General features: G+C 59.2%; 1 protein-coding gene across 8 annotated transcripts in view; it reads left to right on the top strand.

Annotated features, from left to right (window-relative positions):
* The window catches only part of Adgrb1 (adhesion G protein-coupled receptor B1), a 76,214-nt gene that overhangs the window by 28,445 nt on the left and 24,959 nt on the right, over positions 1 to 22,810 (top strand). For all 8 annotated transcript variants that reach the window (XM_087186890.1, XM_021251342.2, XM_087186894.1 and 5 more), the window contains 6 exons: positions 88 to 196; positions 4,524 to 4,667; positions 5,093 to 5,168; positions 5,330 to 5,432; positions 6,505 to 6,548; positions 21,136 to 21,280. In XM_087186890.1, coding sequence (XP_087043016.1) covers positions 88 to 196; positions 4,524 to 4,667; positions 5,093 to 5,168; positions 5,330 to 5,432; positions 6,505 to 6,548; positions 21,136 to 21,280 — 621 coding nt within the window. The remainder of the gene's footprint in view (positions 1 to 87; positions 197 to 4,523; positions 4,668 to 5,092; positions 5,169 to 5,329; positions 5,433 to 6,504; positions 6,549 to 21,135; positions 21,281 to 22,810) is intronic.

Here is a 22,810-nt window from a genome sequence, read left to right as displayed (position 1 = left end):
ACCCTGCTTCTTTAGGGTGCAGAAAACAGGGTCCCCAGCTTGGGTGTAGGCATCACCCCCAGCTCTAGGCTTCTTCCTCTCCCCCAGATGGGCCCCAATGCCAAGGAGCTCTTCCGGCTGGTGGAGGATTTTGTGGATGTCATTGGCTTCCGCATGAAGGACCTGAGGGATGCGTACCAGGTGACGGACAACCTAGGTAAGCCCCTGGTAAGGCCTCCTCTCCCCACTGGCCTCTGTGCCTGCCCTGCAGCCCTTGACAGGGTCGCTGCCTCAGTTTCCCCATCTATACAAGGGCCGTGACTGGAACCCTTCTGTGGGCCCTCTTGGGCTAGGGTCTAAGGTCAACTGTAGGTTTCTGTTGTCTCCATGGTGGGAGCCCCGGGAAAGGGTCCGACCTGGAAAGGGCCTGGAGACCTGTGTTGCGGGCACCTCCATGACCAGCCCTGGGCCACCTTTTCACCTGCACCCCTGGGGCCCAGGGTTCCTTGTTCCTGTCACTTCAGCGCCCTGTGCAGCCAGCTACCTCTGCTCTCCAATCCTGGGAACCCCTTATCAGGGGCCTGGACTTCTCCCAGCTCGAAGCATTGGCTAAGCCTCGATTCCCTCGTTTGTGAGATGGGACAATGACTGTGTTGCCTTACAGGGATGTGGAGAGTGACAGATGAGACAGATGTAAGCCTGGGACTGGGAGGTGGATGGCAGCTGTCCTTACCAGTGTCCACTGCAAATCTAATTCATGTTCATTGCCCCGGTGCCCTCGAATTCCTCTCATAGGCCACTTTTCTCAAGCCTCCCTTATGGAAGAACCTGGGAGTAGGTGCTGACCCCAGCTAGGATGCAAACAGTACCAGGGAGGGAAACTTCTCCCTTCCTAGGGGGAAGACTTGGTTTTCAGGGACGTGGCTGAGACTGGCCATTATTCCCCATGCTAAACGTCCCTTCAGAAAGAGCAATCCTGGGCCAGACAAATGTTCCCACACTTTCTAAGCTGAGCCCCTGTGCTGGCTCTGCTCTCCACTCTAGGAGCTCAAGGTCCCAGGGCTCCGACAGCTGCAGTACCCCTGAGGCCAGTGGGCCCAGCTCTCATTTGACAGAAGTAGCCAAGCTGGATGCTGTGGAGGGCTCTGGCCAGTGGGTTGCACAGCACCAGCCTTCTGAGGGGCCCCTTTTCTTTCCCAGGCCCTCTTCTCTTGGGAGAGGTGCAGCAGCCCAGACAGAGGGGCTCTGGTGCAGCCATACAGGGATGGCCCAGGAAGGGCTCAGCCTTCTGGCCCAGCACCTCACGGTGCCGGCCCACCATGACTCACAACCCAGGAGCCAACCCTGAGCCGATGGCCACTCAGGGAAGCCACCCACTGTCACCACAGACCCTGGGCTCCTCCAGCCACGCTCATGGCCTGGCACCCTATGCACCAGTGCACCCCATGCCTGCTACACGCCCCAAGCTCCCCACAGACTCCACATGCTCTGGCACACCCCGTGCAGGCCATATGTCTGTGCAGCCCTTCTTCCACCCTGCATACGCCATAATCTCCTACCATTACAACTTCTGTACTCCACTTACCTCATCCCCACATGCACCCCACTTCCCCTCACACCCACCCAGTTTAAGCCATCAGGGAACCCCCGTGCATCAGCAGCAAACTCCCCCATGGCCCTGGCCACCCTTTGTCCCCCAGGACTCTGACCTCTACAGTCTTCGGGGGACAGACTGCCTTCGTCCTGTGCCCTGGGCTCCCGGGCTGGGCCCCCCTCCCTCCTCTGTGTCCCTCTGAGGTCATCCCCACCACCAGCTTGGAATCGAGGTGCTCAGACCGCAGACACCACCCCCCAGAGTCCCTCATCCAGGTCTCCCTGGGTCGTGGCGGAATGAGCTTCTCATCAGCACCCTGTTTACTGGGGGGACTGCACATGTGTATCCCTTGCACTGGCCCTCTGTCCCCTGAGGACCTTGATCCTCAGGGTCCAATCTGATCAGTGCTGTGGTGTCCCTCTCTGGAACATCCCGCAGGCTGCAGTCCTGTTAGCTTCCCCCACTCCCTTCTGGGTCAGAGCAGCATCTGCAGTCCCTCAGGTCCCTCGGGACGGTGACACCCGTTCTCACAGGGTCCTGCCTGCCATCACCTGGGCCTTCTGTCCTCCCAAACCACCCCTGACACTCCACATGGTGTAAACATGTCCCCTACCGCGCTCCAGCCCATCACCCACTCACCCAGACCCTGCTTCTCTGCTCAAGCCCCACCCTCGGCTCCTGAGACCTGGAAGCCGCTGGCATAGGACGTGCCACCCTGGCCCTCCTCCCTAGCCTGCACTGGTGCCTGAGATGACCCCATTGTGCCAGGTCCCTCCCCTGTGGCTCTACACAGCTCCCAGCACCCACCTTTGCAGTCCTTCCTCCTCTCTGCTCCCTTTGTACGCTGGCCACCTAATCAGGCATCAGCCTCTGCTCTGCGTCCGGGTCACCAGTGCATGATGTTCACCATGCGCAGCCTGTGGTCAGTCCCTGGTGTCCCCCCGGTGTCCCCCAGCTCCACCCCAGGCAGTGTGTGGCCCCTGGCTGCTGGCCGCCTCCTGCCTTCCCTCCATCCCTCTCCCTTCTCCACTGGGCAGAAGACATTCCTGCCACTCGAAGGCTGGACTGTCCCCAACCCTGGCTGGTCTCTTCCCCACCTGCACCCCCAGGAAGCAGCCCCAGGCTCCCTGGGCTTCTTCCCTCCCAGGCCTGAAACTCCTGCCCACCGCTTCCTGCATCCAGATCCAGCATCTCCTGTTGTCTGGGGTGTCTAAGAGGCTTTTCACATACAATGCTCGAGTTGGAGCTCCTTCTAGAACCTTGAAGTCCCCTTACTTCAGCCTGTGCACCTCCCCACTGTCCACTGCTAGAGCAAGACCGTCTCTTGAAGGGTCGTTCTCAGAGCCCTTGACTCCTCCCCTGCTGCAGCAAGATGGTCCCCTCCTCCTTCCTGCACTCTGCCCCTCACTCCTCACTCCTTCCACCTCAAGGGCACCTCCTTTCTCTGTCTTGGCATGTGCTTCTCCTAGATCTTGGCCCAGAACACTTTTCATTCAGATCTCCAAACTCACCCCCAAAGGGAGGACTTCCCCACTGCCCTATTGGGAAATGTCATCACCCGCCATGGTCATGTCTACTTTCCCCGATCCACGTGTACTTCAAAAGGAGTGTGTGTGTCCACTGCTCCTTCTCAGTGCCTTCTCAGGGTGGGCCTGGGACGTAAGAATTTGACCATTCACAGCCATACATTCAGCAGTAAGGGTTGGCTGTATTGGGTGCTAAGATTCAGAGAGGAGGAGCAGTACTGTCTCAGGGGCCTCTTGTAGAGAAGACCCCCTTGTCCACAGAGGGGACCAGGTCCGTGGTGGCAGGGGTTAGGGGAGTCGGGAGAACCAAGGCAGGATCAGGGCAGCAGAGAAGGCACAACGCGTGGCCTGACAAAGGTGTGGGCAGGACAGGGCAGGGCAGGAACACCCTGTAGGGGCCCATAGTTCCATGAGGGCCACCAGAGCCTCCCAGGCCCTTCTCTCCCCACATCTGTGTGAGAGGCCAGGATGTGAGGCTCTGGGGGAAGAGGGGAGTGTCACCCAGAGCGGGTGAAGGAGGCCATAGAAGCCACCTGCCTGAGGAGGGTCCTTCCTCTGTCCACCAGCCGTATCGTTGGCCCTGTGTGCACAGGAGTGGTGGGCAGAGGCCCAGTACATGGCTCATGAGGTTGAGGAGTCTGTGAGCCCTAACTTGAGAGGCTTTGTCTTTGAGGTGGGACTAGGGCTCTGCCTGGGTGGTCTTAGCCAGGCCCCAGGGACAGTTTCCACTGGCAGAGGGCCCAGCACCAATGATTTCTCTCCCAGCCACACTTCCCCAAGCTTGCTCTTCTGTCCCCAGTTCCTCTCCATACCTGCTGCCCTCCATCAGGGACCCGGAGCATAGAGCCCACCCATACCCCTGGACTGCCTCACAAAGGCAGGAAGCTTAGTTGCCCCCAACCCCACCAGGGTGCCACCATTTCTCCAGGTTCTACCCACCCTATGTAACAGTGAGGGAAAGTGAGAGAGCAGCCACAGCACTGAGAGGCAGCTGACCTGTGTCCCTGGAAGGGAGGATGCCCAGGTAGCGATGGCTCCCTGTGGATCCTTCTATAGCCGCAAGACAGACCCCTGACTCAACTTTGACCTTTGCTGGGACATGGGGTCTGGAGTCTTAGTCTGGGTCCTGCAAGGCTGGGTAGGAACCTCTTGGATCTCATCAAGAGCAAGCCAGGGCCTGGCCTCTGGAGCTGTGGCCATACCTACTGCCCCTCACAGTCCCCGTCTGGGACCCACGGGCCCTGGGGACTTGCCTCTCCGGGTTGTGAGGGTTGGGGTCTGCAGCCTGAGTGGCGAGGGCTTTGGGGAGAGTGGGAGGTCATCCCCAGCAGCAGTCCCCAACTCCCATCTGCAGGCACTCCTGCACCTCGCTGCTACCCAGGCTGAGGCTCCTAGTGTGACTGTCTCTGTCTCTCCTGCCCCAGTCCTTAGCATCCATAAGCTTCCTGCCAGCAGTGCCACTGACATCAGCTTCCCCATGAAGGGCTGGCGGGCCACTGGCGACTGGGCTAAGGTGCCGGAGGACAGGGTAACAGTATCCAAGACTGTCTTCTCCACGGGCGTGGCAGGTGAGGCCCAGGAAGCAGGAGACTTGGGCCCAGAGTCTGGCACCCTGGGAGGCTCAGCTGGGGTCCAGCCCAGTCCGCATCAGGCAGGGCATCCCTGCTGCTCCTCTGTGGTCCCCAGCTAGCACCCTCCAGGAAGCCCTCCCTGCCCTCCTGGGGCCTGATGGGCTGAGCTGAGTGGACAGGTGGACCAGCTCACTGTGGGAGAGGCAGGGACTGCTGAAGCACGGTGACCAAGGCTCCGGTTCCCAGGAGAGAAGCCAGTCTTGGCCCCAACGTAGCCCTTGGGGGTTACCTGGGGAGGGTCTGCAGCTCTCCCCTCTCCCAGCTCCCGAAGGCCCTGGATGTGTACTTTCGGGTAGGGGAGGAGACCCGCGAGGGCTGGCCGGGCAGCAGGTCAGTTCGGGCGACCAGGTGCTCCCTTCCAGAGGCGGATGACTCATCTGTGTTCGTAGTCGGCACCGTGCTCTATCGAAATCTGGGCAGCTTCTTGGCTCTGCAGAGGTGGGCAGTGCGGGCGGGCAGGGTGGTCCGGACCCCCAGCGGGAGCAAGGGGCAGGCCAGGGTGAGAGGAGGTGGAGGTTGGGCTGTGTGGAGGCGGTGAGGGTGGCAGGCCAGAGGACACAGGCTGGGTGCGTGACGCTGCTGCCCGTCTGTCCTGCCAGGAACACGACCGTGCTCAACTCCAAGGTCATCTCTGTGACTGTGAAGCCCCCACCCCGCTCCCTGCTCACACCCTTGGAGATCGAGTTTGCCCACATGTACAATGTGAGTGTCCCAGGTGCACGAGTTTGCGTGCAGCGATTGCTTCTGTCTGACCATGCACGAGGCCTTGGCTCACCTACCGGGCCCCTCCCTTTCCACAGCCAGTATACCCATGAGAGTAGGAAGTGGGGGCCCCTCTGCTGGAACCCCAGCAGACTGCCAAGCCCACCCCTGCAGAGCCCCTGGGATTTTAGTGTCAGGAGCATCCTCCTGGAACACCCTGGGCCAGGCGCCTCGATTTCAGGCCCTGCTGCTCTGTGACCCTAGGCTAGTAAGACTTCCCAAAGGTCAAGTGTACAGGGATGCCTGGTTGGGCCTGGGGAGGTGACTGACTCCAGGGAGATCCTGGGGCCTCTCAGTCTTCATTCAGGGAAGTGACAGTCAAAACTCCTCTAGCCCTATTGGCCCTGGCCCCTGAATGATCTCAGGCAGAAGTTCCAAGGGAGATGTTGCCCAATCAGGGAAGAGCCAGGCCACAAACTCCAGGCCAGGGCTGTGGGAAGCCATAGGAAGAACCCAGCTCTGTCCTTTCCAGTTTGGAGTTTTTCAACCTTTCTGTGCCTTGACTCTCTCCCTTATCACATGGGTGAAGACTAACTTGGTCCCGTAAATGCAGAGTGTCCTTTTCTCTGAGTAGCATGAATCCCACTGGCACAGCAGGCCTAGTAGGGACAATGTCCTGGAGCACTCCTGGACATACCTGTGGGACCAAGGACATGAGCAGATGGGGGTGTTTGTGGAGCCCACCTTACCCACTCACCCTCAGGTAAGGGTCTTCCCATTACCCCATCAGGGCTGGGCTTTGGTCACATGGCCCAGCCTGCTATCACGTCTGGGCTTGGAAGGGGACAGGAGCTGGCTGAGACTCACTGGGCACTAGGGTTTGAGCCAGGCCTGAATGGCCGTGTCCAGCCCCTTCTGTGTTCTGGGCCTCAGCCTTCTTGGAGCAGCTTCCCCATAACGTGTCATTTCTCAGGGAGCCACACAGGCAGGGCCTAGTGTACCTGTGGGTGGTCGGTCAAGGACCCTTGGGTGGGGCAGGGCAGATGTCCTGACTCCCCCCCTTCTCTCCCAGGGCACAACCAACCAGACCTGCATCCTGTGGGATGAGACAGATGTGTAAGTTCACCCGGGCTCAGTGGCTCTAGGCTGTGGGGTAGTTGCGGGACAGTCCACAGGGGAGGGGCATGCTTTAGGGTGGGGGCTGCCCTCCCTGCTCCCCTGGGTGCTGGCACGTCCTCTGCCACCACTTCCCAGCCCCCCCTCCCATTCTCCCATGGCCCTGCACAGCTTGTGGGGAGGGTGGGAGCGTCCTGCTGGTCCTGTCCCAGAGCAGGCAGTCTTGGTGTCAGGGCACCAGGCACTGAGAGGCCATAGTGTCACCGAGCTGATGCAGGCAGCTTAGGGGGAACCTGAGACTCCAAATATTCAGATGGGCTGGAGCTCAGGGGTCCTCAAGGGACTGCATCAGCCCCATAGCCCTGTGCTTGGTTCACTGTCACATGTCCAGTAGGCGCCAGCAGGAACAGGCTGGATGCTTATCCCCTGCCTGGAACTGCAGGCTGGGACGTGCCATCACAGGGAGGTGAGGAGGAGTGATCAGATGGAAGGGGTGCAGTGCCTGGAGGAGCGCTCCAGAGGTGCAGAGGAGTGGAGCTTTGGAGCCAGGCAGACAGGGCTTGCATCAGGTCCCGACAGGCCAGCACCCATGGGGGTTTGGGCAGTCAGGGTAGTGAAGCCACTGCCCACCCTCTTCACTCCACTCTGGCCCCCTCCACACCTTCCCCAGGCCAGGCAGCATGTGAGTGCTCAGTGTGGCCCAGGCGCTGGCAGTGTGTATAGCAGACCGTGGCACTGGGGGCTGTGGGGTGACAGTAGTGACAGGCAGAGGATAAGGTGGCCCGGTGGAGGGGGGGTTCAGGAAAAGAGCAGCTGGAGCCACACGGAGGCTGGAGGTCATGGGGAGCAGAGGCTGGCAGCACAGAGGCACTGAGGAGAGGGTGCTTCTGGGGGATGGGACAGTTGCCTACTCACCTCCATCCTCCAGTGACTGCTGACCATGGGTGAGGCATTGTTCCACAATGTCCTGGCCCTCAGCTTCCTCTCCCCAGCAAGGAGGAACAGTGAAGACAGAAGAGCCGGCTCAGTATGAAATGTTGGGTCCTGGCATGTGCTAGGAACTGGAGCCAACAGGGTCTGTGTCGGTGAGGGGCTGCTGAGCAGCGGTCAGGGAAACCTCATGAGGAGGTGATATCTGAGCAGCGGCCCTGCAAGCTCTGTGTGATGGGGTTCAGGACAAGCATGGTGGCAGAAGGACTAGCCTGTGCAAAGGCCCTGTGATGCGGCTGCTACCTCACATTGCTGCTGTGGGTCTGGGAGCCAGGCTGGGAAGCCAGCTCTCTGATTTTGGTTGTTGATGATGGCTTTCTTCGGGTTTTACAAGTGACATAAGCTTTTTATGCAAAAGAGGGGATCTGAGAAGAATGGAAAAAGGAAAAGCAAGAAAAATGTCCCTATGCTCCCAGGCACCAGGCTGTCCCCCTGTGGCCTTCTTGGGACATCTTGGAGTTCTGCATTTTCAGGGAATGGAAGTGTTGCTGTGGAAACAGGTTGAACCCATCCTCCCCACTAAGCCCCCAACCCCGCCCAGGGCCACTCAGTTCTGCTCACTGGCTGCAGCAGCAACCAGAGTAGCCACCTGGTTCGCCTAGCTGGTCATGCTGGTGCCCTGGGGAGCCTGACTTCCTGCTTGCTTAAATACCAGTGCAACCAGTGTCCTGGCTTTGACAGCTCTCCCCGTGTTTCTGGTTATTCCCAGCTGGTCAGGGGCACTGCCTGAGGCCCAGGCTGACCCAGGACTACATGCTGGGTGGGCTAGGGCAGACTCTGGGGCTGGAGTAAGCCTACTTTTGGGGAGCAACAGGGCAGCCAGAGGACCATGGTTGAGTCCTTGGCATCAGTGTGAACTCGGGCTGCCCTTCCTCTCACAGCTGTGGGGATGCCCCATGACCCGCTTGCCACCCCAGATGTGCTTGGCTCCAGGCCCCAGAGATCAGGTCCACAAAATCTTCGTGGTGACTAAGGCATCCAGGCCAGGAGGGTGGTGGGGAGGTGCTGATTCTGGCCTGGCTTCCTCTTTGTGCTGTTGGATGGTGGCTCTTCCCCCTGCTGCTGGTGGGCCCCTAGCCTGTGTGAACCAAGGAGCCAGGTGCTTCCCAGTTGACCTGAGTAGGGGCACTGGGCAGTGAGAACTGGGTCTGCTCCACGGTGTGCCTGGATTAGGTCTGGGCTGGTGTGGGTGTCTGTGTTCAGAAGAGAAAGCACTAAGAGTCCAAGGAGGGATTCTGCATGGGGAGTGGGGGGCTCTAGGGGAGGGGAGGACAGGAAAGCCATCTGTGATTATCAGCTGACAAGGTGACCTCTTAGAGCCATAATTATGATACACAGTCGAACCCTTATTGTAGGCACAGAAGGAGCCCAGATCCCAAACACGGTCTGACACATGCTAAGTCCAGGTCCTGACCTCTGACCTTGTCACACACTAAGCCCTGTGACCTGGGTCACATGCTGTGTCCTGACCTCAGTCACTCATGTAAGCTCTGACCTTGGTCACATGCTAAGCCCTGGTCCTGGTCACACACTGAGCCCTGATCTGATCACAGGCTTTACCCGTAGTCCTGGTCACAGCCTGACCCCTGCCTACTCCATGTTGAAGCTGAGATGACTTGTTCACATTCACATGCATTACGTGTGTCATGTGTTTGTAGGACCACCTCCTCTTCCAGCCACATGCAACAGTTGAGAGTATGACACATCTCTCTTGGAAAGAAGGAGCCAGAGTCTTTGCCCACTGGCAGCTCCTTTTACCTACCTCACCCCCAGTAATTCACACACAGCTGCACATTTGCCTCAGCACCCACCTCCAGGCATCTGCCATGCTCTGTAAACACGGGGCCCGGAGTCCCTGGAACCCCCAGCCCTTCAGCCAGTGTTATATAACCAAATTCCATTTCTCAGGCCCAAATACCCTTGATAACAGGTCCCTACCCCGGACTGAATAGCAGCGCTCAAGGTCTCTGGTCCCCCATACCCTGACCTGGCAGTGGCAGCAAGTTCTGGGGGCGGGGTCTTGGAGTGGGATAAGGGGAGGAAGGGGCCTTGCAGAGTTCCCAGGGCCCAAGTCAGAAGAGACCAATCATGACACAGCACACCCTGTGCAGCCCCTCAGCCACTTGTCTCTGAGTGAAAGGACAGTGACGGCCATGTGGAATCACACCTGTGCCCAGTGCTGGTGCTGGCTGAGCAGTGAGTATAGCAAAGGCTCACTGGAGGGTGAGTGAGTGCCCCTCTGCTGGGCACAGTTGGTAATGGGGAGGCGCAAGAGTGAGGTGAGGGTGGGGAGGCAGAAGCAGGTGACTGACCAGCTGATGAGCGATGACTGAGCAGGGAGGCAACTTCTGAGCACATGGACAGATGAGGTGGTGGTGAAGGCTGAGAGGGGGAAGGGGCGGCCACTCGTGGGAGGATGAGGAATCAGTCTTCAGGGCCACCCTGACAGACCATCCCAATGCCCTCAACCAGGCAGCCTTCAGCTTCAAACGGCCGCCCTCTGCTCTCACAGTTCCAGAGGCCACAGTTGTGACTGCGGAAGCCCTAGCAGCACTGCGCTCCCTGTAGGCTGGGGGAGGACTCTTCCTCACCTGTCCCAACTTCCAGTGCCCTGGACATGCATCCTCAGGTTCTCTCTCTCCACAGCCCTCCCTTTTCTGTGACTCTGACCTCTCTTCCTCTTGTAAGGACCCTGGCCACTGGATCTGTGGTCCACTCTAACTCGGGTATGATTTTATCTCGAGATCCTTAACTTTATTACACTGCAGAGGCCCTCTTTCCATAAAAGATCCCACTCAGGTTCTAGGGGTGTATGTACATGTACTTTGGGGGACAGTAATCAGTCTGCTGTAGACCGCGAGGTGGTAGGTGCTGGACAAACAGACAGGCTGGTGGTGGAGGAGTTGATGGGCCAGCCACATACTGGACACAGCTCTGCAGTTCTGAATGGACTGCAAATATTTTGCAGTTTTAAAACACTTTTTAAAAAGATCAGAGTTACACAGAATATAAAAGTCAGAACTAGCAAGATCCCCAGAGACTATCCTTTTTACTCTCAGAAAGTGGCTCAACTGAGGTCCAGGGTTGGGACATTAACAGGCCAGGGCACTTCCAGTGGCAGCGTGAGGGGTCTGGGAAGGGCAGGGTCCCCTAGCTTCTCAGTCCACTGACTGTAAAGGCTCTGAGAAGTCTTGCAGCTGATTCTTCCTCAACTAAGTCATGTGGTTTGCCAGGTTGTGGGCTCCCAGGACCTTCAAAGTGCCTGACAGGGGCTTCCCTGGACCTGAGCAGCAGAGTAGATTTCTTCCACTCTCTGGACTCCTTCCCTGGAACAGCTGCCAGATACCCCTAAGTCTGCCCTGTTTCACACTCACAAACTTTCTTGCCTGTTGGTCCTTTATTCCTCAGTAGTAAAGGTGGGGAACTGAGGCCTCAGTGCCCAATGACAAGCCCAGGACCATCTGAAGGTCAACTTAGTTGAGTCTCCCAGCTGTCCTGGGAGACCTGTCTTGGGTCCCTGCCTGAGTGAGCACCCTGGTCCCTTTAAGAGCCTGGCCCCTCCTGTCCTCCCTGGTTTCCTTGGAGAGGGCAGGGAGGGAAGCAAGCGGAAGCTGGAGTTGGCAGGGTCCCCAGGTGGCTGTCAGCGGCCGGTTCCCAGACCGATTTCTCCCACGCCAGCTGGTTCCTGATGGGGGCAGGGGCATAGAGTAGGGGGAAGGCGGAGGGTGGTCTCAGCATAGAGGCTGCTTTGGTAACCTGGGATGCACCCTGTAGAGAGTAGGAGGGAGCTGGGAATTAGAGGGGGTCTGGGGGCAGGAGGAGGTCTGGGGACAAGACTACCCTGTCCTAGTCCCACGCCAGCTCAAGCCCTTCCTGTGTCTCCTCTGGAACCCTCTTCCCTTGGCCCTGGGTGGGCAGCAGTGCTGGCCAGGCTGTCTCCCCGCAGCATCCTTGCTGTAAGGGACTTGTGGCAGGTCAGCGCTGGAGGGAAGGGATGGGGTCCTGCGGTCACGCCCAGGGACAGGCTCTTGGGGTCTGAGGCCATGAGGATCGCTGCCCTATGCTGGCTGGCAGCCCCACCAGGGATCTCCCTCAGCCCTTATGAGACCCCATAGCTGGGAAAAGACCCAGCTTTTCGGCCTGGGCAGCTGCGGTGGCTACCCCCCACCTCTGGCCTCTTCAGTGCAGCCCTGCAGGCCTCCTGGGCTCCTCTGTCCTCTGCTCCGGGCCTCTCCTCCACAGGCCTACTTCCCCTCACTGTACTAGTCTCCCTCCTCCCTGTCTGCAGCAAGTCCCTGCAGGTGCTCCCCGTTTATGCCCAGGGGACTGGAGTGTGCCCATCTTTCTGCGGTCACTCACCCTTGGGGACTGGGAGCTCACCCATTCATTCCTTCACTCATTCCCTGAATTCACGACCACAGTGACAAAGGCTTGCCCCCAGGTACCCCACACATTGCCCACTCGACTGGACAGCAGACTCTGGGCCCTGGTTGAGCCCCCCCATTTCCTGCTGTGGGTGAAGATCCTTGTACCGGTGAGGCGAGCACCAAGACACACAGGGAAATGGGTCCCATAGCCACCACCTCAGCTCTGGGATTCTTGCGAGGCCCTGCCCAGGCTGGTTCTACAAACCCAGGCATGTCTGTCTTTACCGGAGCACCTGGAGCCAGGCTGCTGTAGGGAGAGGGACAGTGTTTGTCCCCAGACCAGAGAGGTGTCACCAGGAGCCTACCAGGTGCCCACGGGGCAGCTACACACTGCTGCTGCCAGTTATAGCCAGAGCTGCTGTTCCTCCCTTGCCACCCTCTCTCCTGCCACTCTATCCCATGTCACTTGGCTGCCACCTTCTCCCTATCCCCTCTTCGATTCCCATCCTTACTCCTCTTTCTTCTAGAAAAAGCCACCCCAGTGACAGCTTGTGATAATCCCACGCGATGTGGTTGGTTGGGGAGGGGCTTCGAGGTGGGAGATGGCAGATGTTGCCAGGTACAGCCTGCCTCAGTCTCCCTCTCCATCTCCCCTCCCTAGAGTCCTGTCTGCTCCCCAAGCCTCTGCAGTACCTCTGGCTGCTGGGCTAGGGTCCACTGGGTCCTGTCCACCCCTGAGGCTGTGCCAGGGTGGAGCCTGTGGTTCAGAGTGCTCACTATAGGCAGGCACCTTGCTGGCACCTGAACAGGGAGAGCTGGTGGTGGGGGCAGGTCCTGCTCCTTACCATGAAGTGGCCACTGAGCAAGCCCTCTGCCACCTGAGCTTGGGTTCTGCAACTGAAACAGGGCTGTTATGATGTGTGAATGGCATGCTAGGCAGTAAGACACAGGAGCCAGAAAGGCTGCAGGCCAGGAGGGCCTCCCAGAGTCTGAGAGCCAGTCGTCGGGACACAGTGCCACCTCAGGCCAGAGGGACATCCTGGGAGGAGGGAGGGGAGCTGGACCCCACCTGGGAAAAGGGTGTGAGGCACCCAGACCCGAGGCACAGCATGTGCAAAGGCCCCAAGGCAGAGAACGACTGGAGTAAGTGCCGCAGAGCAAGTAGTTCAGGTGGGATGGGGGCAGGGAGCAGAGTGCTCATGGGTGGAAGCAGCTGACCCCTCAGCCCCTCACTGGAATCCCCACACCACTTTTTAGATACAGAGAAGGGAGCTGTCGGGCTGTGGAGGTGGCCAAGCTGCAGTGGAATTGGGGTGAGGGTGTACAGAAGGGAACAGCAGAACTTCTTGGGTACCTGCTGTGTGCCAGGCCTTCAACCATCTGCCAGCTCTGACCCAGGTCAGACAGGCCAGGCTGGATATAGGAAGTTTGCACTGGAAGGGTGGCCATGCTTGTCCCAATCCCCTGCCCAGGCCCACGGCCTTGGCCCCACCAGGCTACCTCATTTTCAAATGGCTCCAGCAACCTTGAAGAGGCATGGCAGGGGCGGGGAGGGGTGTGGCTGCAGGGCAAGGCCAGAGAGACACCTGGGAGTGGCTGGAAGTTGCTCACTTACCACAGCAGAAGTCTTAATAGGAGCCCACCACCCTGGCACTCTGTGGTGAGATTTAGGCTAGCCACCGACTATTTTCATCCATGGAGGGCTGACTTGGGCTGCAGGAAGGCAGGACTGGGGGTGGATACAAGGAAGGACTTCCAAAGTCGCAGGGAGGACAGCAGACACATGGGTGTCTGCTCTCCTTCTGCCTCTGCTGTGGAGGTAACCTGCGAAGAGGGAAAAGGTGGGATGACTGAGGTTACAGGGTCTTTGGGAGGGAGGTAAACTGGGAGGGGTACATGGTTGGGGTGTGGCAGGTGAAGGTATGATGCCTGGGTCCAGCTGCCATGCCTTGATGGGGGTGGCAAGTTGGCCCACACTGTTTCCTGGCCATGGTCCTGAAAGAAGGCTGGTGACAGTGGCTGTCAGGCTGGTGCTGGTATCAGTCCTTGTGAGAATAACAGCTCTGGTTCGGACAAAATGAAGTGCTGGTGGTGATGAGGCCCTGGTGATATTGCTCATAGTTCAGGTAAGGTGGTAACCATAGGTGAGCATGTGGTAAAAGTGGGGACCATCAGGGGACAGTTATGGGGGTGAGGGCTACAGTGATGGTAGTGGCAAGGACTGTGCCATGGATGCTGTTTGTAGTGATGATAACAGCACTGGTAACTAGTGTGGGGTTGACGCTTTTGGTAGTGAGTGATTGACGCTTTCGGTAGTGACGATGGTGATCGTGGTAGTATGATGATGTGATGTAGTGGTCTTGATGATGGTAGTGTTGGTATTGTTTGTAGTAGCGATGGTGTTGTAGTGGTGGTGTTGCCGTTGATGATGGTGTTGGTATTGGTAATGGAGAGAAGACAGTGACAATGATGATAGTGTTTGTGGTGGTAGCATTGCTGACGATAGTGGCGTTAGCAATGGAGATGATAATGTGGTCATGATGGTGGTCTGTGATGTTGGTAGTGGTAATGCGGTGATGGTGCTGGTGTTGGCAGTGGTGGTAGCATTGGGAATGACGGTGGTATTGGTGTTGCTTAGCATGGTAGTGTTGGTAGTGGTGATGCGGTAGCAGTGGTGTTGGTAATACGTCGGTGGGGTGTTAATGGTGGTAACGTGATGATGGTGATGGTAGTGTTAATGGTGTGGTGTTGAGGATGTTGCTGATGACAGTGGTATCTGCAGTAGTGATGGTGGCGTTGTCAGTTCAATGGTGCTGATGGTGACAGTGGTGGCAGTGACCATACTCTTGACGCTGTCATTGATGTGGTTGCTAGTGACTTCAGTGGTCATTGTGAGGTTGTAGGTTGTGGTGACATAAGGAGATGCTGGAGGCAGGAGCAGTTCTGAGGAGAATTTGCTGCCTGCACTCCCCCATGGTAAGCAGAACCACCATGGCCCAATTAATGAGCCAGACTGCAGCAGACGTATAGGATCAGCCAGGGTGGAGACAGCAGAGGAAGAGCTCATAAGCAGATAGGGAGTTGGAGGAGACAAGGCTGGGCTGGCTACAATGGGTGGTGAGGTTTGGATCTGCAAGAGGCAGGGCAGTGCCTGTAGGGGTGCCTGGTGTCCACTGCCCACTGGCCAGCAGGTGCTTGCTGGGTGAGTAAACACACTGCTCCTTGCCCTCCTAGCTGGATACCAACAGCTGAAGCATGGGGGTGAGTGTCTGAGCAGTAGCCCCTTGGCTGGCAGAGTAGGGAGAAGCCAGGTGGAACAGAGCTGCAGGTGGGAGTCCCAGTGAGGGTGAGGCCCAGGCAGGTGGTCTGGGTGCTGGGCCCTGGGCTGGGGAACCAGTGCTAAGACCCCAGTGCCCCGAGCCAGATGGCTTTTGTGCTGGGCTGGGAGCCCAGTATTCCACCCTCCTCAGGAGCCCTGCTCTGCCAGGCAGCCAGCCCTTGGCGTCTGTGTCTGCCCAGGGGGTGGATGGGTCAGGAAGCACTTGTGGCGGGGGGGGGGGGTCCAACTGGGGGAGACCTGTGGCTGAAAGCCCTGACTCAGCGTGGCTGGCGCCAGGCAGGAGTCCTCGAGGAGATTGGCATCTGGCATGATGGACCTAAGAAACCCTGAAGGCCCTGGTCACAGACTCATGATGCTGATCAGGCAGGGCCAGTGTGGGGAGAGATCCTGAGTGCCAGCCTGCCAGCAGGGACACCAGGCCCAGGGCAACGTGCATCTCGCCTGGCAGCTGGACTCCAAAAAATCCAAGCCAGTCAGGTGGGAGGTCACTGAGCCAAAGTTTCCTGTGGATTTCCAGGCCTTGGTGAGTTCCTGGGCCGAGCCCTGGGACTCTCGCAGTCTGGCCACAGGATAAGCTGGGAGTGGAGGAGGCCACTTGAGGGGTTTTCTGGAGGCAGCAGCAGCAGCACCAATCCTGACCTGGGGTAAAGGGTTGGTGGTGGGTTGGAGGGGTGCTCCTGATGAGGGAGGCCTAAGTGGGGGTGGTACCTGAGCAGGTTGAGTCCACCTTGTGAAAGATCTCCAGGGCGAGGCTGAGAAGTTTCCAAGGGCTCTAGAAACCCTTGTTGGCAGAAGCACCATTCCCACCCCCTACCAGTGTCTGAGATCCCTTGCTGGGGCGTGCTGTGCCCACTCATGGCTCCTTTCTGCTGTGTGGGAGGACACTTTGTGAGTCATTCACATCGGAGTGTGAATTAGCCCATCAAATCCAAGGGACCCCAATGGTGCACAAGCCCATAATAGCACCTGCTTCGTGGGCTGCAGGAGGCGTCATGCTGCAGTGAAGGCCTTGGTGTGGTAGGCGGGTGGGGGACTCTTGGTGCACCCTCTGCATTACTATTCCAGGGTCCCTGGAGCATGCGGTCCTGTGTGCCTCTGTCACTCTTTGAACAGGCAGCTGGGTGCCCACTGCACAGGGAGACCACTGCCCTATCTGGGTGGCCAGGAGGGAGTTTACCCAGGGGTAGGGGCTAGGCCCTGCAGCTCACTCCCCCTTCTGGGGCTTTGCTGGCCTCCTACATTCTGGGTGAGCACGGCACCTGAGGCTGGCTGCGTGCCCCTCAGTGTCCCCCAATCCTTGGCTCCCACTGGCCGGGGCTCTGCAGCAGGTACCTTGTGGGGGCTGCCTAAGTGAAAGCAAGGACCCATCCTCTCCCAAAGGCCAGCTAGGGGTGTCCTCTGAGCCACCACATCTGGGACACGGGGACGAGGCGGTGAGCCTGTCTGGGAGCTGAGGGTGAATGAGGTGAGGATGTGCAGCTCGATGAGGACTGTGGCTACTGCTGAATATGGAGAGGGCTAGAGGTCATCAGGGTGCAGGGAGCAGGGACCCCTAGCCCGAGTGTGGCCCTGGGAGAGTGGGGGAGTCCATTCAGGGAGGTTGGGATCAGGCCCTGTGGGCCCTGTGGGTCCCAGGAGCAGTATGGCCTTTGACCCACGTGAGGAGGGAGCCGAGAGGTGTGGGGAGGCCAGACACAGGCAGCGGGGCTGAGGCTGGTGGCCATAGCTGTTGGGAATAGTGGAGGGGTCCCAGTAGGGTCCTCAGAAGCTGAGAGTGGTCAGACTCTGGAGCACCAAGAAAATAGGACTGTGGCTCACTAATGGCCCGCTGTAGCATGGGGGTAGGGGAAGCATAAGAACTTGGTTTTTGTGTGGCCAGTGCAGGTTGGTGGTGCTGAAGAGGGGCCTGGCTGGCTTCTGTCCCCTCCTTGCCCATCCATCTGTGCATTCTAGGTGTCCTGGCTGAGCACCTGCCCCCTGGTGAGCAGTGCAGTAGCCCTGTTTTCAGGAAGAGGTGGAGAGGGCAGGACAGGAAGTTGTGCCTTGGGTTTGCTGGCCTAGAGGTAGTTGGAGACCTTGAGGGGGATTCAAGTAATAAGGTCCTCATGGTCCAGGTTACCTGTGGCCTGCAGAACAGTGGGCAATGTCTGGGCTCTTCCTGAGAGCCTGGAGGGGGCGGTGCAGCTTTGCTCCGGAGCCCTGTCTGAGGGCCCCATGTCCCTACTCAGGCAGGGAGGGGCTCCTGCTCTAACCCCAGCCTCTGTTCTCCTGGTCCTGGGAGGTGTCACTGCCCCCAGCCTTTCTTGCCCTGGACCCATTGCAGAGAAGCAGTGTGACTGACCCAGATTCCTTAGGCCTGGGCTCAGGAGGGAGGACCTGGCTCTGTGACCCAGATCTTGTAGCTCAGACAAAAGGTGGCAAATGGTCTCCCACGTGTGGAAGCAGTGGCTGTGTGCATGAGGAGAGAATGACCTGTGTCGCAGGGATGGGAACAAGTGCCTCTGCAGTGGGAAGATTTCAGTCAGACTTGGGCAAGAACTTCCAGATTTTGTGTCTCAGGATCGGAGTGTCAGAGGATGCTCGATAGGGCTCTCATTGAAAGGAAGAGGGCTGGGGGCTTCCAGCCTTTCTCAGGTGTATGTCTCAGATACATGGGAGGGTCCTCAGGCACCATCCTGACAAGGGTCAGTCCAAGCTCCAGTGCTGTCAGGTCCAAGGTCCAGTGGTGTCAGAAAGGCTTCTATAACTCCTGGAAAGCCGTCATGGCTCAGATGGCCTGGAGGCAAGTCACAGGTATCAGGATTCCTGGACGCCCTTGAGGGTCCCAGTGCTTAGTCCAGTGCAGTTGTGGCTCACCCAGTGGGGGGGGGGGCAGGTGGATGACAGCTAGATTTGAGGCCCTGCTGCTATCTTGCTATGTGGCCTTGGGCAACCACTACCCCTCAGAGCCTCGGCTTCTTTATTTACAAAGCTGACTTGAGGGTTGTTACAGAGAACAAATGATAAAATGCACAGGAAGCCTTGGTCCAGGATGGAAGCTGTTATTGGGGTATAGGGAAGGGTGAGGAGAGGTCCTTGTCCATGAGTTGCATGTTAGCTGGCTGAGGATGATCCCAGGGTACAAGTTGCCAGGCCTGCTGGAGGAGTGGAAGGCTGAGGCTGGGGCATCTGCATGGTAGTTGTGCAAGGTCTACCTGGGCCCCAGTGCCCACACTCAAGTGCCCCTGCCCAAGGTCCAGGCAGCTTACAGAGTGGCTAGCTGCTGCATGCCATGCAGACCAGAGGCAGGCACCTTCTCTGCTCTGCCACATCCCCTCAACAGGTTGGCAGCCCCTTGCCCTCCCCTGCTTCCAGAAGGCTGATAAGCTAATTGATAAGGCCCCCAAGGCCAGTCACCAGCTCCCAGGCTGGCCTCTCTCCCAAGTGGTGGCCAGCAGTGTCAGCCTGGTGCCCTACAGACCCACTATTGTAGCTGGGAACCTGCAAGGCTGCTGCCTCTGGCCAGCCTGGCTCCCCTCACCTTCCAGCAATACTCAGGCAGGTGGGATGGCTGAAGCTCAGAGCAGGAGTGCATATGCCTGGCCTGAGCACTTCAGAGCAGAGATTCAGTGCAGGACATTCCTGGAGTTCAGGCATTTTAGGGTCTCCTGGTTGGGCTAAACTGGCCATGTGTGTCTGATCTGAGACTTAACAGGCTTGGGACTTCCTCCGTGGCACCTCAGGCACAAGGGAGGGTTGGGACCAGCCAAGGCTTGGAGGCTCCTGTCCTGCAGGGCTCAGAGGATGAAGGGAGAGGGTGAAGGGGCACACCTGAGTGTGACCTTGTATAACCTCTGGTGGGGTGAAAGATCCTGGATGCCACCAAGAGCTCCAGAATTTTCCAGGGACCCCCACTCTCCTTCCCTATCCCTTGGTACCCCTAGATCTGCCCATCCTGTGGTCAGCAGGACCTGCACATTCATTCATAGGGGGAGGATGAAAGGGTCTCTGCCTTGAGACTTTGAGTTTGGGGCATCCTGTGCTAGGAACAAAGGGCAACAGGCTAGGAGTGGTGCCTCTATCCCAGTGCCTGGAGTCTGGGAGACTCCACAGATGCCCATGGGGTCTGTGCAGTTCAGATAGGCCAAGGCCAGAAGACTCAGATAGAGGCATCTGTGAGAGCTGAGCCTGCACTTCTAGAGCCTTCCATGTGGTCCTTCTCTGGGAGGAGAGCCCCTTGAGGAACCCTAGGCTGCCAAGCCCTGCCTCAGGCTCACACTGCATTTCAGGGTGAGCAGACAGGCTGGAAGAGGAGGGGTGCTCCTGGGGTCACAGAGTCCAGAGCTAACCCTTCAGCACCCAAGTCCTAGGCCTCCTCCTGGTCCTGCCTTGTCTGGGATGTGGGGTCTTGGTGCTGCTGTCTGGAGCAAGTCCTTCCAAGGAGGTGGGGGAGTCTTAGCGAAAAACAGGTGCTTCATGCCCCCCCCCCCGCCAGACTACCCAGAGCAGGTCCCTTCCTCATGGGCTAAAATAACAGCACAACTTGCTGATGCCTTCTTGGGCTATTGAGAACAGAGCGAAGAAAGCTACCCATCTAAGGCAATCTGCACCAGCATGCACTCCAGACTGCCCCACCCCCACCCCCGAGGAAGCTGAGGCCAGGAGTTCTAAGTAACTTCCCAAGGTCATGTAGCTAGGCTGCACCCGAGGCTGAAATCAGGTGTCTGATCAGAGGAGCCTCTCAGAGGTGGGGAGGGGGCGGCAGGGAGGGTGCTGGATAGATTGCCAGTCCACAGTGCAAATGCAAAGTCCTCTTTGGCTTTGCACTTCGAAGTTCCTATTGGTACAGAGGGTGGGTAGAAGGGGACACCTGTGAATCCTCGTGCGTGGCTGGCTTAGGTTGCAACTATAGCTCAAGGACTCTGGGGCCAGCTGTGGAAGGCCATCAGTGCCGAGGAGACCCTGGGCTCATGTCCTGCAGGCCTGGGCCAGGTGCTGGGTGCTAGTGCTGGGTCTGAGTGCTGAGCCATAGGGAGGAGTGAGGCCTTGCTGGCCCTGGGTTCAGAAGACCACCACTCCCTAGGGTGCACCTCTCCACCTCCACCTGGGGGGCCCCTGGGAGGCAGGTAGGATTGCTGAGAGGCCCTCCTGGGGCACTAGCTACAATAGCCAGGGCCAGGGGGAAAAGCTAGCAAGCTCTGGACAGGGCTGCCAGGAAGCTGGGGGATGTGGCTCAGTGGCAAGGCAGCAGGAGAAGTGATTTGCCCAGCCGCTCAGTTCCTGGTGCACCAAGAAGCAGCAAGTCCTTTTGCTAAAATGGGAACGGGGCAGTGTCAGACAGCAGGAGGGGCCTGGGTCAAGCCTCAGAGCGAAGTTTCCGGCCCAGGGCTGCCTCCCTGCGGGGAGGGCTGTGTCTGTCCTCGAGAGGAGCGGCAGACAACGGGGGAGACGGGCCTCGGGGGAGGTGGATGCGGGGGATGAAGCAGTCCCAAGGTCACCAGCTCCAGCGGTCGCCCTGGGCGGTGGGGCTGGGCGTTCCGCAGCGGTCTCTCTCCGACCCCCAGGTCCAGGTCCGTAGCATCCTTGCAAGGCACGTGTTCCCCGTGCCCTTGCGGTCGCCCCCTCTCTCCGGGTCGCCCCTCCCGCGGGCGGGGCGTCCGGGCACGGGGCCAACCCCGCCCTCCGCTCCGCGCCCGCGCCCCGCGCTCCCGCGGGCTGCTCTCTGAGGCTCGGGCGCGCGGCGGGGACGGCGGGGACGGCAGGCGGGCGGGCGGCCATGGGAGCCCGGGCAGCGGGGCCTGGCGGCAGCGGGGCGCGTGCGGCTGCGGGCTCAGGGGCGGGCGGCGCTCGGGGCTCCAGCGGGCCGCCGCCGCTGACGCTGCCTGTCTCCCCCGTGTCCCGCCGCCCCCAGACCCTCCTCCTCCGCCGCCCCCCCGCAGCTTGGGCCGTGGTCGTGGCGCGGCTGCCGCACGGTGCCCCTCGACGCCCTCCGGACGCGCTGCCTGTGTGACCGGCTCTCCACCTTCGCCATCTTAGCGCAGCTCAGCGCCGACGCGGTGAGACCCCCGGTGGGGGCAGCGAGGGGGGGCACAGTGGGCGGGAGCAGCGGGGGAAGGGAGGGTGCCTACTCTTCCTGTGTCCGGGGATCTTTGTGCCTGGCAGCTGCCGGTGGCCCCTGGAGAGGATGAATGGGAGCCCAGGCCGGCGGAAGTGTGGAGTTGGAGACCCCTAGGAAGTGCCTGATGGTGGGTCCCATGTCCACTCTCCATGGGGACAGGGACCTTGAGCGCTATCTCCAGGGAGCCAGGGGTGCCTAGTCCCGAGCTCTGGCGCTGGGGAGGTCAGCCCCGTGTATACCCCCTCCCTTGCTCCCCTGGCCTGCCAGTGACTCACAGCAGGAGAAGCTGCTACCTTCTATGACCCCTTCAGCACCTACTGTAAGTGGAGTCTTGTCTGCAGAGGTGGCCGTGTCCCCAGGCAGGGCTGTAGGGTGGCCGAGGCTGCTGGGCCTGGCTTAAGTCCCCAGGCAGGCCCCACTGTCTCAGGGGCCTCCTTTTTGTTCCTGGGATGCTTGTGGGGGCTGCCAGTTTCTATGGCAACAGTATCTGGGGCCAGCCTGCTGGCAGGGCTCTGGGTGCTAGTCCCAGCCCAGGGCCTATCAAGCTGCCCCACCAGCCCTAGGAAGGCCCAGGTCCTGCAGGGGCACCTGGCAGGCAAGCCTATAGCAGCACACTACAGAGGGCAGGAGCTGGGACCTGCGCTGAGGGGAGGGAGAATAGCCCAGACCCTGTGTGAAGGGTCCCATCACTGACATGAGAGCAGGCTGGAGAAGGAGTGTGGCTTCCCTGGATGTTGAGGGTAGATAGCCAGCGTGGTAGAACCCAGGTTCAATGGGGAAAACAGTGCCAAGCCTCAAAAAGCGTTCTACCATCCCTTTGTTTTCTGCAAACTGGCTAAGGTGGACAATGAATGCTGTCTGCACAGGGTCAGGCTGTGTGGGATCTGATAAGTCATTGCCACTGGACTCCTCTGTTGACAGGTGGGGAAACTGGGGTCTGGCTAGGGGCTTGTCTAAGGACTCAGGGTGCATCTGGCCTGGACAGAGGTCTGTGCCCTTGGCCCTGACCCCAGTGTGCCCACCCCCTTGTCAGGCAGCCCTGTAGGCAATTGTTGCTGGTTCTCTGGACAAGGCCCAGGTAGCACCCAGGTAGCACCTCCCTGGAAGAGGTGGTGTTCTGCTGGATGGCTGTTAACATAAAAGTAGCAGGCTGCCCCTGCACGACCTACTTGGGGCACCACAAGGCTGGCCTGGCCATCACAGGGCCCCACCATGATCTCCAGGGGCTGCTATTCTGTGGGGGTGCGGGGACCAGGCAGGAAGGGTAGATGACCATGTACCTTTCCCTTCTCCCAGCCCAGGGCTGGGCCATGGGGGACCAGCACTGGAATCTGGAAATGCAGGCTTGGCCTTGCAACCTGTGGCCCTGAGCTATTCCTCTGAGTCTCAGTTTTCCCCTATAAAATGAGGGGCTCTCTGTGTGCAGGGCTGAATGTGAGGACACTGTGGGTGAGGTCAGAACCCTGAG

Source organism: Heterocephalus glaber, unplaced genomic scaffold (assembly GCF_053883595.1).
Source record: "Heterocephalus glaber isolate CG9 unplaced genomic scaffold, H.glaber_assembly_v1.0 deba00000281, whole genome shotgun sequence".
NCBI classification, from domain to species: Eukaryota; Metazoa; Chordata; class Mammalia; order Rodentia; family Bathyergidae; genus Heterocephalus; species Heterocephalus glaber.
Note: the sequence above shows the minus strand (reverse complement) of the source record. Positions and strands in the feature narration are given on the sequence as shown.